This window comes from Ylistrum balloti, unplaced genomic scaffold (genome assembly GCF_031769215.1).
Source record: "Ylistrum balloti isolate Yb309-2 unplaced genomic scaffold, AGI_CSIRO_Ybal_v1 Utg370072, whole genome shotgun sequence".
Taxonomy (NCBI): Eukaryota; Metazoa; Mollusca; class Bivalvia; order Pectinida; family Pectinidae; genus Ylistrum; species Ylistrum balloti.
In genome coordinates this window covers 622,724-637,870 of record NW_026782113.1, presented here as the reverse complement: position 1 = coordinate 637,870, position 15,147 = coordinate 622,724, and the positions used below count along the sequence as shown (strand labels likewise).

The 15,147-nt window shown below is 31.9% G+C and overlaps 1 protein-coding gene across 1 annotated transcript; it reads right to left on the bottom strand.

Annotated features, from left to right (window-relative positions):
• Nucleotides 1–1,665: 1,665 nt before the first annotated feature.
• LOC132549655 (uncharacterized) lies at nt 1,666–9,993 on the bottom strand. Its single transcript, XM_060213609.1, has 2 exons — nt 9,441–9,993; nt 1,666–2,004 (listed from the first exon to the last, which is right to left on the bottom strand). Exons 1-2 carry the CDS (start codon nt 9,821–9,823, stop codon nt 1,989–1,991), a joined length of 399 nt encoding a protein of 132 aa, XP_060069592.1. The 5' UTR covers nt 9,824–9,993; the 3' UTR covers nt 1,666–1,988.
• Nucleotides 9,994–15,147: the final 5,154 nt, after the last annotated feature.

The following is a 15,147-nucleotide window of genomic DNA, read 5'->3' as shown; positions in this document are numbered from 1 at the left end:
CCGTCACTTTATCTGCGTCCGAACAGGAAAATTAGCAGATTTTTATGCAGTGACTACAAAGCACCGCTCTGATTGGTCAAATATACAAAAACGTATTACAAAAGTTAAATAATCTATGGAAAAGCTATATAGTCACATGATAATATAAGCTGTTACCAAATCGATTCCTTAATTTCAATTCTTTTTCAATTATGATGATATGACTAGGAAATAAATCAGCTTATTATGACATCAGAAGTTCGTCTGTTTAAAATATGTCAGTCAAGTGATGGATTTTGTTATAGGATGCACTTGAGACGATATGTATATATATATACACACATATACATATACACACACACACACACATATATATATATATATATATATATATATATATAAATGATTTTTAGTGCAAAATGTAACATTTTGCACTAGCGCTAGTTGTAACTTCTTTTGTCAAAAATCATTTTTATTTATAATTTACTCGCATCTCGTCAAATCAAGTTTTTTCTATATATATATATATATATATATACACACATATACATACACACACACACACACATATATATATATATATATATATATATATACATATATATTTATGTATGTATGCTTTGAAGTATTGCGGTCATGAACATCATAAGTCATTGCTAAAGAGTTTCAAACATCAAGGAAAATTCAAAAGTCAAACCACACAATTCTGATAAGTCGAGATACAGACAAACGTTTAAAATAAGCATCAACTACATGGAAATCATATTCATTTATTAAGAGGTTAAAATAGCGTTTATTGTCTTAACAGTTCTAAAAATGAAATTTTAGATAATTGGAAATATATCTCTTAACTTCACTTATCACCTCACCACTTATCAAAAGTGCGTGTAAAAAGCGTGTCAAAATTCAAAACTTAATTAAGAGGATGCAAATAGATGTATCCTTTATATTTTACTGGTAAATTTATGGGAAATAATCTAACGTGACGTCATATAAAAATAGCATGACGCACTTGTACGTAATATCAAGACATCTGTCATAGAACTCTCAAACTATTACATCTATTGAAATTACTTTTGACATTTCATTACTTAAAAATTGAAAGTGACGTCACTGGGACATTCCTTTGGCGTTGCGCACGCCTTTTAAACCAGTATAATATCGTTAAAAATTGAAATGTTAACGATATACTCTGAATAAGTGAGTCTGGTCTCACTACTTACTTATATATTCAATTCTCTTACATAAACATTCACAATGTGTTAGTTATCATTACATAGTATAAGATATATACAATAAAACTAGTATTGCCAAAGCAAACATTACGGCTATATTGATAAGAAATAATGATAGAATTCTATCCGAAAAAAATCTGTAGAATGATTTTTGAGAAGGTAATCTTAAACTCTAAATGATTAAGCTTTCAAATGAAGAGCTGCAAATGTAAACAGTCTAGCGCCAGTCTGATATTAGCGCTTTCCGCACTAGGAATATTGCGCTAATATATTATTGCGCTAATTACATTTATGTTTGTCGTTAATTAATGCATCATAGCACTCACTTGTTCGTAATTACTACTGCGCTAAAACTTGAATGCACTAAAATATATACGTTTACAGTACTAAACAACATAACTCCTATGGAGTGTAATCAGTTTACAACATTCAACTCAGACCCAAGTCGAAGTGATAAGATATAATTTTTTTACACTCATTGCCATCTACATGGTACCTGTTGTTACGACATACAGGTATCGTTACGGACCATCCTCCATACTCCAGGGGTTACGATCACTAAGACTAAGACCTCCTTTGGAGAAAAAAAACATACGCCACTATCCTTTTCACTCATATATTGATATTGTATCACTACGCTAAATTTCTTATACATTTCATTACTTTCTGTTTACACCATAAAATATCCTGTTGAAATGCTGTCAAGTCATTTTGAATCACATCGTTGTCGTCAACTTCCACCAATAGCGAAGTCATCTATCTTCAGCTTATTCATCAAGGATTAGTTTCTCTGAAAATATAACCAACACCGAATCAACATTAAAGGGATACATTCTAACGATTGGAAGATACTGAAGGGTTTTTTTTCATGATAATTAAGGGGACCAGACCAGTTATCTACAGGATCAACAGAGTTATTGCCCTTCTATTGCATGAACTACCTATAATGTAATGAATAACACACACTTTATACAGGTCGCAAGGTTTCGAGATATACGGATTTATGAAAATTTTGGAGACGTTTTACTGTCGTCATACTGACCCGGTATTTCATGAACCCCTATTGCATCAAGACTTTTGCAAAACCGTGAAATTTTGAACCATTGGAAACAGTATACCTTAACAGTGTACCTGACAGCTATAGAATATCTCTTGTTTTTCTTAACTTTTTTGAATATGTTTTTTATCGTCTAGATAAGTCTTTTTTACTTTCACATCTGTTCCATATGTTACTTTAGGTATGGGAGATATACTGATAGAAATTACTGATAAAAACTAGAATTATCTCGTCAAAATCTGTCCGCCAACACCTCAACCCGGAATACATGTGATGATGCCTCCCGAGCCTGGGGTGGTTGGGGTTTGGCTGTGTGGAAACGTTTAGTGTGATAATATATTTATATATTTATGTTGAATTGCTTTGGTTTTCTGATATATTTTATTTTTTACGCCGTAGTACGTATATTGAAGCACCGACAAGATTGGTATTTGAGTTGTGGTGACTAATTGGTGATTTTCGATAAATCAATTTTGTTTTATTAGTCAAAATTTTCTTAAGATACTGTACCCTTGGCGGTGTCCTTCGTTTTCAGTCTCATGTCAGTTTATTCCTTAGAGATTTATTGGTCAGTCAACAATATCACACATTACTAGGGCTTCCTACAAAAAAGTTTAACCTAACCGGCCTAAGTATGGATCTCCATTTCAGAAGTATGACCTGAAATCAAACTACGAAACCAAAACGTAAATAGGTGTTAGAATTGTTGTTTCTAAGACTGATAGTGAGTACCAAATATGTCGAGGCAGCAAACTAAGATGTTTGTGATAAAAAACGACATTATAATGAATCCTGTGTTTGTGTGTTGATACTGTTGTTGTTATATACTTCATATAATTCAATGTGATAATAAGCGAAATTATCGTAAATGGCATACGTGATAAAATATTATGACAGATGAAATTATCATTGATAAGACATATGGTGATGGAAGGCACCATAAAGATGACGTCATAAAGGTGACACCTGGTTATAGAATAAACCTTAATCTACTGCAAAAATGTTAATGATAGAAATCCTCCTGAATAAGACATGGGATAGATGACGTCATGATAGAATACACACAAATGAAGACGTCATAATGAACGATACATGTGGTTACACAAGGCAGTCGTCTTAGCGAATGTACACACCGTTGGCGATGCCCTTTATGGTACAAAGAGGATTAGTCGTAACTTTTGGAAGAAATTCATTTATATGTCTCCTGATGTCGTTTTTACAATCACTTTTCCTTTCAGCTTTTATGGTATGTTGTTGTTGTGGTATAATGTTTGGTGTTGTTCACTATGGCTGTTATCCCATCCCTTACGTATTAAAGGTAAGTGATTATTTGTTGAATATTGAATTAAAATATTGTTTAAACTACATCAATAAGATTTCCCCTGTATTATTTTTCTGACGAAAGCGAAGTAACGAAATCAACCATCACTTTCCGTATCAGTTACCATAGAAAAAAAAGATTATTCATAATGACCTACTCCAATTCAATAGCAGTATATTCTCACTGCACGCGCATCGTTCATTCACGTGCTAAAAGTAAGACCTTATCGTGTTGATGACCCGATAAGACGCCAAGCAAAAACTACAGAAGAAGAATGCCAACGATTCGGAACGCTGCAATCACAATGATGCCTCGGGTCATGGGACTCGAAAGTGATGTAAGATAAAGGTCGGGACACACAAATGTACCGCAGAGATAAGGGAAAAAATTCGCTGTCAAAAGCATTAAGAATAGGTTAATTCCGTGAGGGATTCACGACATACCTTCAGCTATTTTTTTTTTTTGGCTTGTAAGCTATGTGGTACTATGTTTTTTCAGGGTGTTATCAACAATGGCTTTTTTTAACTGTTGCGGATTTCTCCATGAAACGGATTTTTTTTTCTGGTGTCGGTGTGATTCGAGTTTACTTGTGATTTCTTAGACAAAAGTGACAAGAATTCTCTAACGAGATCCGCAATATCGCTACTGAACAGACTGAATACCAAACACAAAGTTCCCCATTCACCAGTTTATCAGCCAGGATCCCTTTGGTATGTTTGATTGATGTAGTTTCATAATTTACTCTCTTAAAAGAATAATGTGTTTATAACAGTATCAAGATTTAGCGTTTTTAACGGGACTGGGAATCCTGATTCCATCTGAATGTGTGTGAAATATGACAAATACGGCCATGTTAGACGCCTTGTTTACATTGTCTATCACTCTGTGGATCATCAGAAGGATGTCTTAAAATAATTAAAAAAAAAAAAAACGTTTTTCGGTATATGAACTTCATTTACAAGAAATGCAAAGCGAAATTTTCGGTGAGTTTATTAGTAACGAATAAGATAAATTTTTGAAACATTCCAATGGTAAATATTTTCATATTAGTGATTACATGATGGAGATTATAGTATGTTTACCAGATCGACGGTTACATGGAAACTGCATTATTGAATACACATGTCAGCTTAGGCCTCTAGATTGTGTTACGTATCAAACGACCAATTATTGTAATTTCGCTTTCAGTAAACATAATGAAATGTATAACGTACATCAAGGACACGTTTCATATGCTTTGATTTGATTGGATAATACGCCATTCCGGTAATCTTAATCGTGTCCCTTCCGTAGAAACGTTTATTATTACAATTACTCTGACTTGTCAGCAATGCCGCAGATGAAACACAAAGATGTGTTCTCAATCTCCATCGGTGCCAACTTTATCGCGAGAGTGAAACAAAGGGGAGTAACTATGGGAGATACTGTGAATATGGACAATCGATATCCAATGGGGTTGTTGGGAAAAGTACATATCTCCGCCACAAATTTTAAATTGTTAAGCCAAATAACGAATCAAACGCAGTTTATCAGTTGTTTTCCTGATTCGGCATTGATACCAGAGGACAAATCAATGAAACTTTGAAGAGAAGATTTGGAAGTAAAAGTAGGATATAACGAATGATAGGATATGGTTGGTGAAATGGCTTCACATTTCAATAACTTTCGTACGTTTTCTTATTTCTTATTTTGCCCTACTTTCATCGAGTTTGAAATACGATTATATTGTCATGGTGATATTTATGTTGTTGTTTTTTTTCACTTCATTTATATTCTGAACCTTGCCGATGGTCGTATTACGGAAAACGTCGAGGACTTTCTGTCTAAAAGCAGAGTTCTTAATCTCAAATGATTGTACTGTGTCTATTCACTTGTGTGTGATGTTTTATGTGAACAAAATGGAAGAAATTGCGTCATTCCAAACTGAGTATCGACTTAATGTTTAACGAGAAAACGAACTTTATACCTCCGGTTGAAATGAATATATAGAACTATCCAACCTGTATTTAAGATGCAGTGGGCGGACAGCCAAGTAGGCTCAATACGAAAACACACCAAGACCTATAATTCAGGTAGTTTACTGTTGGATCAGAGCACATAAGAAACTTACATCCGGCTTCAATGGGTGCATTCAAGTAAGGTGATATATACAGTGTAATTTTAATACTTCGTTTGGAAAACATTGATCACGACTAGAAACGTGTAAATAAAATTGCTGTAAAATGTATAATCTACATATCGATTACGTTGGAAGGTCGTACAATTCCCCAGATGTACGGCCATGAGGGTCATTAAATGGTATTGTGTAACATCTCTACCCGTGTGAAATATTTTTCTAAGGAAAAATGCATTACACGTGTTACCGGAAACGGAAATACATTGTGTACTTTTTTTACCTCCATAAAAGAGAGCCAACATAAACATCGAGACTACACATGGATAATCATTTATTAAGAGTAAACTTGTGCACGGGGAAAAACTTGGAACAAGAAGTTCAAGAGAATGGAATGCATTGATCAATGTACGATATCATTAATGATACCGCCTGATTGTGTTCACGTGTTACTACAAATGTGTCTTACTGTAAATCAGACCTAAACTTATAACATATGTTATATAAAAGAGAAACAACAACAGGCAAGCAGCCAGCTATCACCAACTTTAATTTTTCAATTCCGCGTGTATATAAGATAATGCGAAATTTAGAAAAACACTTCTGCGAAAGCATCTTCAGAAATTACAAGTCTTTGTAGTGTTTTGTAGAGTTTAATCCACATTAGCATTAATACAATGAAGAACTATTTCCAGAAGACGTATTTCATCGAAATGCAACCCATGCTGTTTACACAAGGCAAATGTATCCGATTAGATTTGTTCTACTTAATCTAAACTATTATTATACAGATTGCAATCTGATCGTCAAGTAACAAATACGTGTTATTCTTACCAAGGATAAAACCGATTTTACAGGGCTGATGAAGTGGTCTGCAGACAGGTATAGTGAGGTGAGAGGAATATCGATGATGTTTGTCTTATGCTTGACGCAATCCATCGCCATGCGAATTCATATGTAACTATACTTGTTTATTGATATACAAGCTTGTTAAACAAGTCTACCATAAGAACTTTCATGCATTAGACTAGAACCAGCTGTCGACATGATATGAAGTTGGATCTTAATCCTCTTTGTAAACGCGTTCTAATACTTATTGTAAGAATATCACATTTCCTTTCTAATATAAATAAAAACGATAGAATTGGAAGAACGTGCTACTTTATAATCAAGTTTAAGCAATAAAGACTGGATGGAATGCTACGGTGTCAAAGTTCAATAATTCGGTACAATGTAGGAGTCCATGGATAGTCCCATATTCCGTGAAATTCGACTTCATGAGCCCTCTGTTATTTTGCAATGATGCAACAAAAAAATAAATAAATAAAATAAACAAAAACGACACACCATCATTGATCTTTCCGAAAATATACTTGTTAGGCAATGTTTTATGGAAAATAGGTAATATTACCTAGTAACTTGTCCAATATTTGATTTGTATTATGTCCTACGTTTCAAATTTTAGGCTCTTAGCATCATTGACGAGACCTAGAAGGACGAAACAGCTGTATGATGTAGCATCACTGACGAGTCCTAGAAGAACGAAACAGCTGTATGAGGTAGCAACACTGATGAGTCCTAGAAGAACGAAACAGCTGTATGAGGTAGCAACACTGATGAGTCCTAGAAGGACGAAACAGCCGTGTGATGTAGCCTCACTGACGAGTCCTAGAAGGACGAAACAGCTTTATGATGCAGTTAATTCATTGTTTGCCTTTACTATATTTAATTCTTAGTTTGTATTGAAAATGTGAAAACCACCTGTGTGTCTCTTGTGCAATCTATGAGAAACAGCAACCGTTGCAAATGGCAATTCGGTGTAAACTAACTTTCTATTGCTAACTTAAATCCACATGGACAGTGATAGGAATCTGGTCAATTTCATGGACAATTGAAGTAGGGAATATGAAAATTGACACATTATAAAAACAATACAACAGGATGATTCAAGAAATCAGTCTGTGTATTTAACACTCTACCAGCCATCTGTCATTCATTGACCGATCAGAGTTAATTAAAACACATACTCTCCGTTACAGAATCAATTTAGCTACTCCAGTAGACACACCAGAAATAGCCAGACTTCCGTTTCTGGATCTATCTACAGAACCATATAATTGTATGGTTTATTTAGACAAAATGTTTGTTTTTATTCCTTGAAGGAACACATTTCCTATAAAGAACAACTATACTGATCGTACTACCGAATACCCCTTTAAATTTTCCGCACTTTTGCGTCTGCATATTTGACGCTAATAACGGTGATTAGACGCGCTGGATCCTATGACTTTTTTGTATTCTTTTCCAAAACAAAAACGGAAAAAGTTTAAGATTTTTTTTCACAAAGCAATGCTGATTACATACCACATACCGTTCATCTCCATGCCATCGCCCATTGTGACGTCAATCGGATTGACATGCGTGTTTGTGTTTTGAGAGCCTGCTTTGTAGTTACGCATCTCAACTATAAATTATTTAATCGTTGGTCAACACACACTATGATATGTACATGTCTCAGGATGTTCGTGTTATTTAATTAAGTACCATTTATTTAACTTCTCCTGAAATTTCAATCACATTTTTTCCGTTAAGAGTCCGTATGCCGTCTGTTTACGCAGAATTTGCGAATAAAATAAAATCTTGTATCTTAGTGATATTGCTATATATTATCAAACCAACTAGCTACATAATGGTCACTTTTTGAATATTCTCTATTTAAGCATCGATATCTTTAACCAAATAGTTGGTTTCATGTTTAGTATAAATATATTTGGCAAAAGAACGAACAGAATAAAATTTTATCTTTTTGTTATCTTTTTTATCATTTAACTTAAATTGACCTTCGGTGTACGATAAAAGTTTATGTACAAAATGCTGGCAATGTTAAAACTCATTACTTTTGAACAGAAAACTAGAAACATCGTCGCGATAAGATAATATGATATAATACATTTTGAATCATCATCCTGTATCAATTAGTTTAATGTCAGCAGTTAATAGCTTTTTTTGGTAACAATCCTTAAAAAAACATGCAATCATATTAAGAAATAGATTTTCAAATTATTAGTGATTTTTATGAAAAGAATCCATATAGTCTCTGCCTTATAAACATGTGGTCCTGAACCTAGAACCTTGTTCATATTTAACCTCACTTCTTTGTCTATATCAATATTTACCAACTACTTTTACAAAAGCAACTAATTTAAGTCTGTTTAAGGGATCACAAACCAGGTATTACATCGAGTACTCTTTCTTTAATTATAACCTCGGATAACCACGTTTCCATAGAATGTCTTGAGAATTGACCGCTATTAGTAATTGATAGGGCTGTCTGGTGCAGTTGATTAATTCATTTGACAAGCATCGTATTTAATACAAAATTCGTTGTTAACCGATGTTCGTACTTTGGTAGAGTAACGCTACTTAATCATACTGACTAAGATTTACATGACAGGTGTCGCCGATCAAGCAGAAGCCGCTGGCCCACATGGAACACCTGGTCGTATTCCCCTTTCAATGAATTAAGAGCTTTCGTGTATTTTTTATGTACATTTTCTACTCGATTACTAAAGTTTCAGTTTAGATTAAGATTTGGTTGACCTGAAGGTGATTTGACGAATTAATCATTTAAGTCAAACATATTACAAATTTGCTTGTTTTTATGATATTTAGATTTTTGTTGTTTGCTGTCAGTCAAACATTGTTGATTAATATTCAAGTAGTCTTTATACTTACATTTCGTTAGAGAAAAACACTTTGTAGGGAGTTGGAGTTGTCGTTGCCTTTGCAGAGAGGAGTTTCTGGTTAGCACAAAATTTTAGAGTTCTCTTCAAGTTCCGGTTGAGGCGACGTATCCGGTATTCTTGATCCCTAATCTCTGACAGAACGTGACTTTGGGTTTGTGCCATTTCTGATAATATAGATTTCTCCCAGCGGAATTGTTCATGAAACTGGGAGGCGAGATGATATACTTTGTCAATCTTTGAGTTTATAACAGATCCATCAATGGGTTCTTGGGTCTTGTAGGCAAACTTATCGGCTGAAAACACAGTTTGTGTAACAGAAAGCAACACCACAAGTGTCAAAAGTGACAACAAACTCATACAAGACAAAAACATATTTCCTTTAGATCAAACACATAGATAAAATAACTGACTTCTCGGGTATTTATCAGAATATGAATTAAGGTCCGTTTGTTTTCTTATTTGCACACCATTGCGCTACAACGCAATGCCACTTGGGTTGTCAGTAACGTGTTTTATATAATACCTCCTGCAGCTGAGAAGAGAATTGCCTTTCTGAATGAATCCGGATATATATATATATATCTATATCTGTAACAGCAAGGAGCCAATATCAGCGACACGTAATCTCGTGTTGATCAGAACAAAACACCAGTAACAGTGCAGCCGTGCACCAAACAGACAGTCACAACCCCCGCAGTTAAGGTCCTGGCTGTCACATCCACGCTAACGGAGACGCTGCCATTTTTCTGTCCTGGTGCAATCTTCTCGTCAACGTAACAAAACAGTGTGATTTGTCTACAAAATTTCATTTAAATTAAACACAACAATTTCCGTACCAATTTGTTAGAGTGTTGTCAGGAAAGTGCTTCAATATTACATGGGGATGAGATGTTGCTAAACACGACGTGTACTCGCTGCCCGTGTCAAATCATACTTCAGTCTAACAATTGAAACGCAAACGGGCCCATTGAAATGTTTATAATTGTATCCAATTTGAATAAATAACGTAATTCAGTACTTATCTATTCTTTGTGATGGGTTTAAACTGACGTATTCATAGCATACACAGATGTCGGTAAGTGAACCATCTGTAAAAAAAACAACAGAATCGGTTTGATTAACATCGGCAAAGTTTGCCTCCTGTAATTAAGACGAGCAGATACAATGAACCTGGTCATACTAAAGTGTCTGGTTTCTTCTTTTACTGTCGGCTAGCTCGTGCGATAGGGGCGTTGGGGATCCAGGTCCTTATCAGACTGTGTAGAACTTATCCTAAAGTATATCTTCACGCCTTCTTCAAGTCCCATTAGGGTTTGTCTGTGTTAATTGTATCTATCTGCACTTCAAACGTAACGAGCATGTTTCTTTAGATATTGCTACACGTTAATGGAGGAAGGTGAGACACGCTCATTGTCGTCTACGGTGGCCGTGATGGCTATTAAAATGTAAGAAAATTCTATACATTCCACAAATGTACTTTTATAAGAAAATATTTCTTAAAGATTATGGATTATAAAATTCATGTTAATAACATTCAATCTAATTAACAATTGGAAATATGTAAATATTTAGGAATCTTATTTCATGGGAAACGACCGACAAACGTGAGGATTTGCAGAGCGTTTGACATAATCTCACCCCTAGATTTTCGATTCATTTTCTCGCAACTGAAGGGATGACAGATTTTGCTTTTTCACTCTGTTGTGTCTTATAAATGTCCAACAATTTGATGTAGTTAGATCTCTTCATAGCTGTACTGAAATGACTAGTTGAATTATTGAATTGCCGCCTTTCATTAATGTTCTGACGTCACTCAATTGGTTTTCCTCGTATCAACGAATCTTGAACGGGTGAGAACGAAGAAAAAACACTCCTACGTCATGTATAAAGAACTTGGAATCAATCATTGTCACGTAATGTTAATTGGTGCCTTTCGTTATTGATCGAGTTCAGTATGTTCGACTATACGAAAAGCAATCTATGCTGGACATATATACGTACATAACATCTAAAAACTGTGCGATATCACTATCTGACGTGTCACGAATTTTACTGTTGCTCTTTCATACACGTACATCATATTTTCACCAAAAACACGATACACACATGATTTGTTGCAGCGAGTGTTTTCGCTCATGTAAAAAACAGATAACAGACGGTCGACTTCTTAGGATTTTTAGACTGTGCTGATCTTTTATGTAATGCATATGTTAATCTTCTCTCTTATTTTATTGTTTTGTTCTTCATCAAATTCCTTACTGTAAAATAATATATTTTCATGGTTCTTAAATTTCGTGATTTTTACCCAAAATATACAGTTTCGTCGCTGATTTCGTGGGTAAATTATTCTCACAAAACCTACTATTATTATTACCCACCTTAACTTTCACGTGTTCATCATTCCATGGACATATAAATTCGTGAATTTAGAGTTACAAAGAATACCATGAAAATTAATGACTCTATAGCATGACATGGCATTGTTGCAAAACTAGATAAACTTAATACATTTAACAACAATCGCGGAAACAGTTTCAAGTTTTCACAGCCTGTATCAATCGCTACAAACCTACGTTGTCCAGGTGACCCCATACCATACCGCCCGCAAGCACGGGTGTTTCTATATATATATATATATGTATATATAATATCCCTATCATCTGTAGGGTGTTTCTATATATATATATATATATATATGTATATATATATATCCTCTTGAATTACATATATATGATTTTGTATTATATATATGATATTGTACATATATATATGATATTGTACATTATATATATGATATTGTATATTATATATAAGATATTGTGTATTATATATATGATATTGTATTATATATATGATATTATATATATATGTATATTATATATATGTATATTATATATATGTATATTATATATATGATATTGTGTATTATATATATGTATATTATATATATGTATATTATATATATGTATATTATATATATGATATTGTGTATTATATATATGTATATTATATATATGTATATTATATATATGTATATTATATATATGATATTGTATATTATATATATGTATATTATATATATGTATATTATATATATGTATATTATATATATGATATTGTGTATTATATATATGTATATTATATATATGATATTGTGTATTATATATATGTATATTATATATATGATATTGTGTATTATATATATGTATATTATATATATGTATATTATATATATGTATATATATATATATATATATGATATTGTGTATTATATATATGTATATTATATATATGATATTGTGTATTATATATATGTATATTATATATATGATATTGTGTATTATATATATGTATATTATATATATGATATTGTATATTATATATATGTATATTATATATATGATATTGTGTATTATATATATGTATATTATATATATGTATATTATATATATGTATATTATATATATGATATTGTGTATTATATATATATATGTATATTATATATATGATATTGTATATTATATAAAAATATATGTATTATATATATGATATTGTGTATTATATATATGATATATGTGTATTATATATATGATATTGTATATTATATATATATTGTATTATATATATGATATTGTATATTATATATATGATATTGTATATTATATATATGATATTGTATTATATATATGATATTGTGTATATATATATATGTATATTATATATATGATATTGTGTATTATATATATGATATTGTATATTATATATATGATATTGTATATTATATATATGATATTGTATATATATATATATGATATTGTATTATATATATGATATTGTGTATATATATATATGTATATATATATATATGATATATATATGTGTATTATATATATGTATATATATATATGTATATTATATATATGTATATTATATATATGATATTGTATATTATATATATGATATTGTATATATATATATGATATTGTGTATATATATATATGTATATTATATATATGTATATTATATATATGATATTGTATATATATATATATGATATTGTATTATATATATATGATATTGTATATTATATATATGTATATTATATATATGTATATTATATATATGATATTGTGTATTATATATATGTATATTATATATATGATATTGTATATTATATATATGATATTGTATATTATATAATCATATTCTCTTGCGCTATGTATCCTGTATAACTCTTCCGGAACATCTGGTCTTATTCTCAGTGTACTTCTTCAGAAGTCTCCATGTAAATATTTCTTTTTGTTTTGATAATTTTTTCATAGTTATATTGAATTAGAAATTTCAATTCAGTTCTAATAACTTATTAGAGTTTCACGACCTGGTGTAATGAATGACATGACGTTGAAATAATTGATCGTATTGCAATACCAGTATTTTCTATGCTGTTATTATGTCATATATTTAATTTTTTGTTCATGTTCATACTATGCTATAAGCATTTGATTAAATCTTATTAACCGATATTTTATTTTCATAGACAATTGTTCTGTAATATTACTTTTATTATGTTCTATTACATTACACATTCTACAGTATGGTTGTTCAATTTCGCGGGGCTAATATTTCGAGGTTGGTCCGGTTCGGGCTTGTTTGTGAGTATTAAATTTCGGACATACTTATTAACGGACGTCCATGTTCGCAAATATAACAGATATTTTCGAAGATTTGCATTCACATTAGGAATATTTGGTGAGGATCTAATCTATCGCCATCTTTATTTGACCGCGAAAAAAGATCAAATCCTTCGCGAATATTATCAAATATACAGTATTCATAAAATTTTGTGTTTTATCTATATTTTCTTATATTTAACTATTTCATTCCAGACATCTAACTGTATATTTTTATAAAACGACACTCTTTATCTAACTGTATATCATGTCAACCTTCATTGTGTATTTTCGTTTACAATAAGCTTTAAAGATGACTTGTGGTGACGTTTAACAACCTGTCACGTGACTAGCTGGACTATGTTCCCGTCATTCCGCTCGACAACCTTTGTGGTATGTTAAACTTTGAACAATAGACGGCCCAGGCAACACTGTTATTTCTTTACAAAGAGGATTTTATCTAACCTGGTCGACTGCATTTGCATGTATATTACAGATCACATTGTAAAACGTATGAAGTAGCATTTCCTTAGGTAAATACAAGAACAATTTACGGCAGACAAACGTTACATTTGTAGCTAATGTATTGTTTCAACATTAAAGTCACGTGAGGTGCATTCATAAGCTAAGTGCAACGAAACTTATTGAGTATTAAATTTTATTGAGAGCCATCACTGAACATACAAAGACGAGTATTTTTTTATGTGTCAACTCAAACGTGTAAGTAAATTCAAAACATATACATACATGGACTAGTATTTCTATGTGTCAACCCAGACATACAGGGTTTGATAATGATAGTTCTGGATAAAATCCGTAATACTGAGAGAAAATAACTAGGCACGTTTAATAAGGAACATGCTACATTTTGTAAATGAGCGGGAGAGATTTACTGAATGTGGCAAACAGCTATTGTCAAAGGTTCTGGAGTGGGCAGAACTTCCCTTTCGCTTGAGCGTGTGACTAGTAAGTCAGAGGTCCCAAGTGGAGGCACTGAAATGGATAATGACCTCTGTTACTTTTCAT

Bases quoted from the DNA above. Each gene is read 5' to 3' on its own strand.
- LOC132549655 (XM_060213609.1), bottom strand. From the start codon at position 9,823: ATGTTTTTGTCTTGTATGAGTTTGTTGTCACTTTTGACACTTGTGGTG.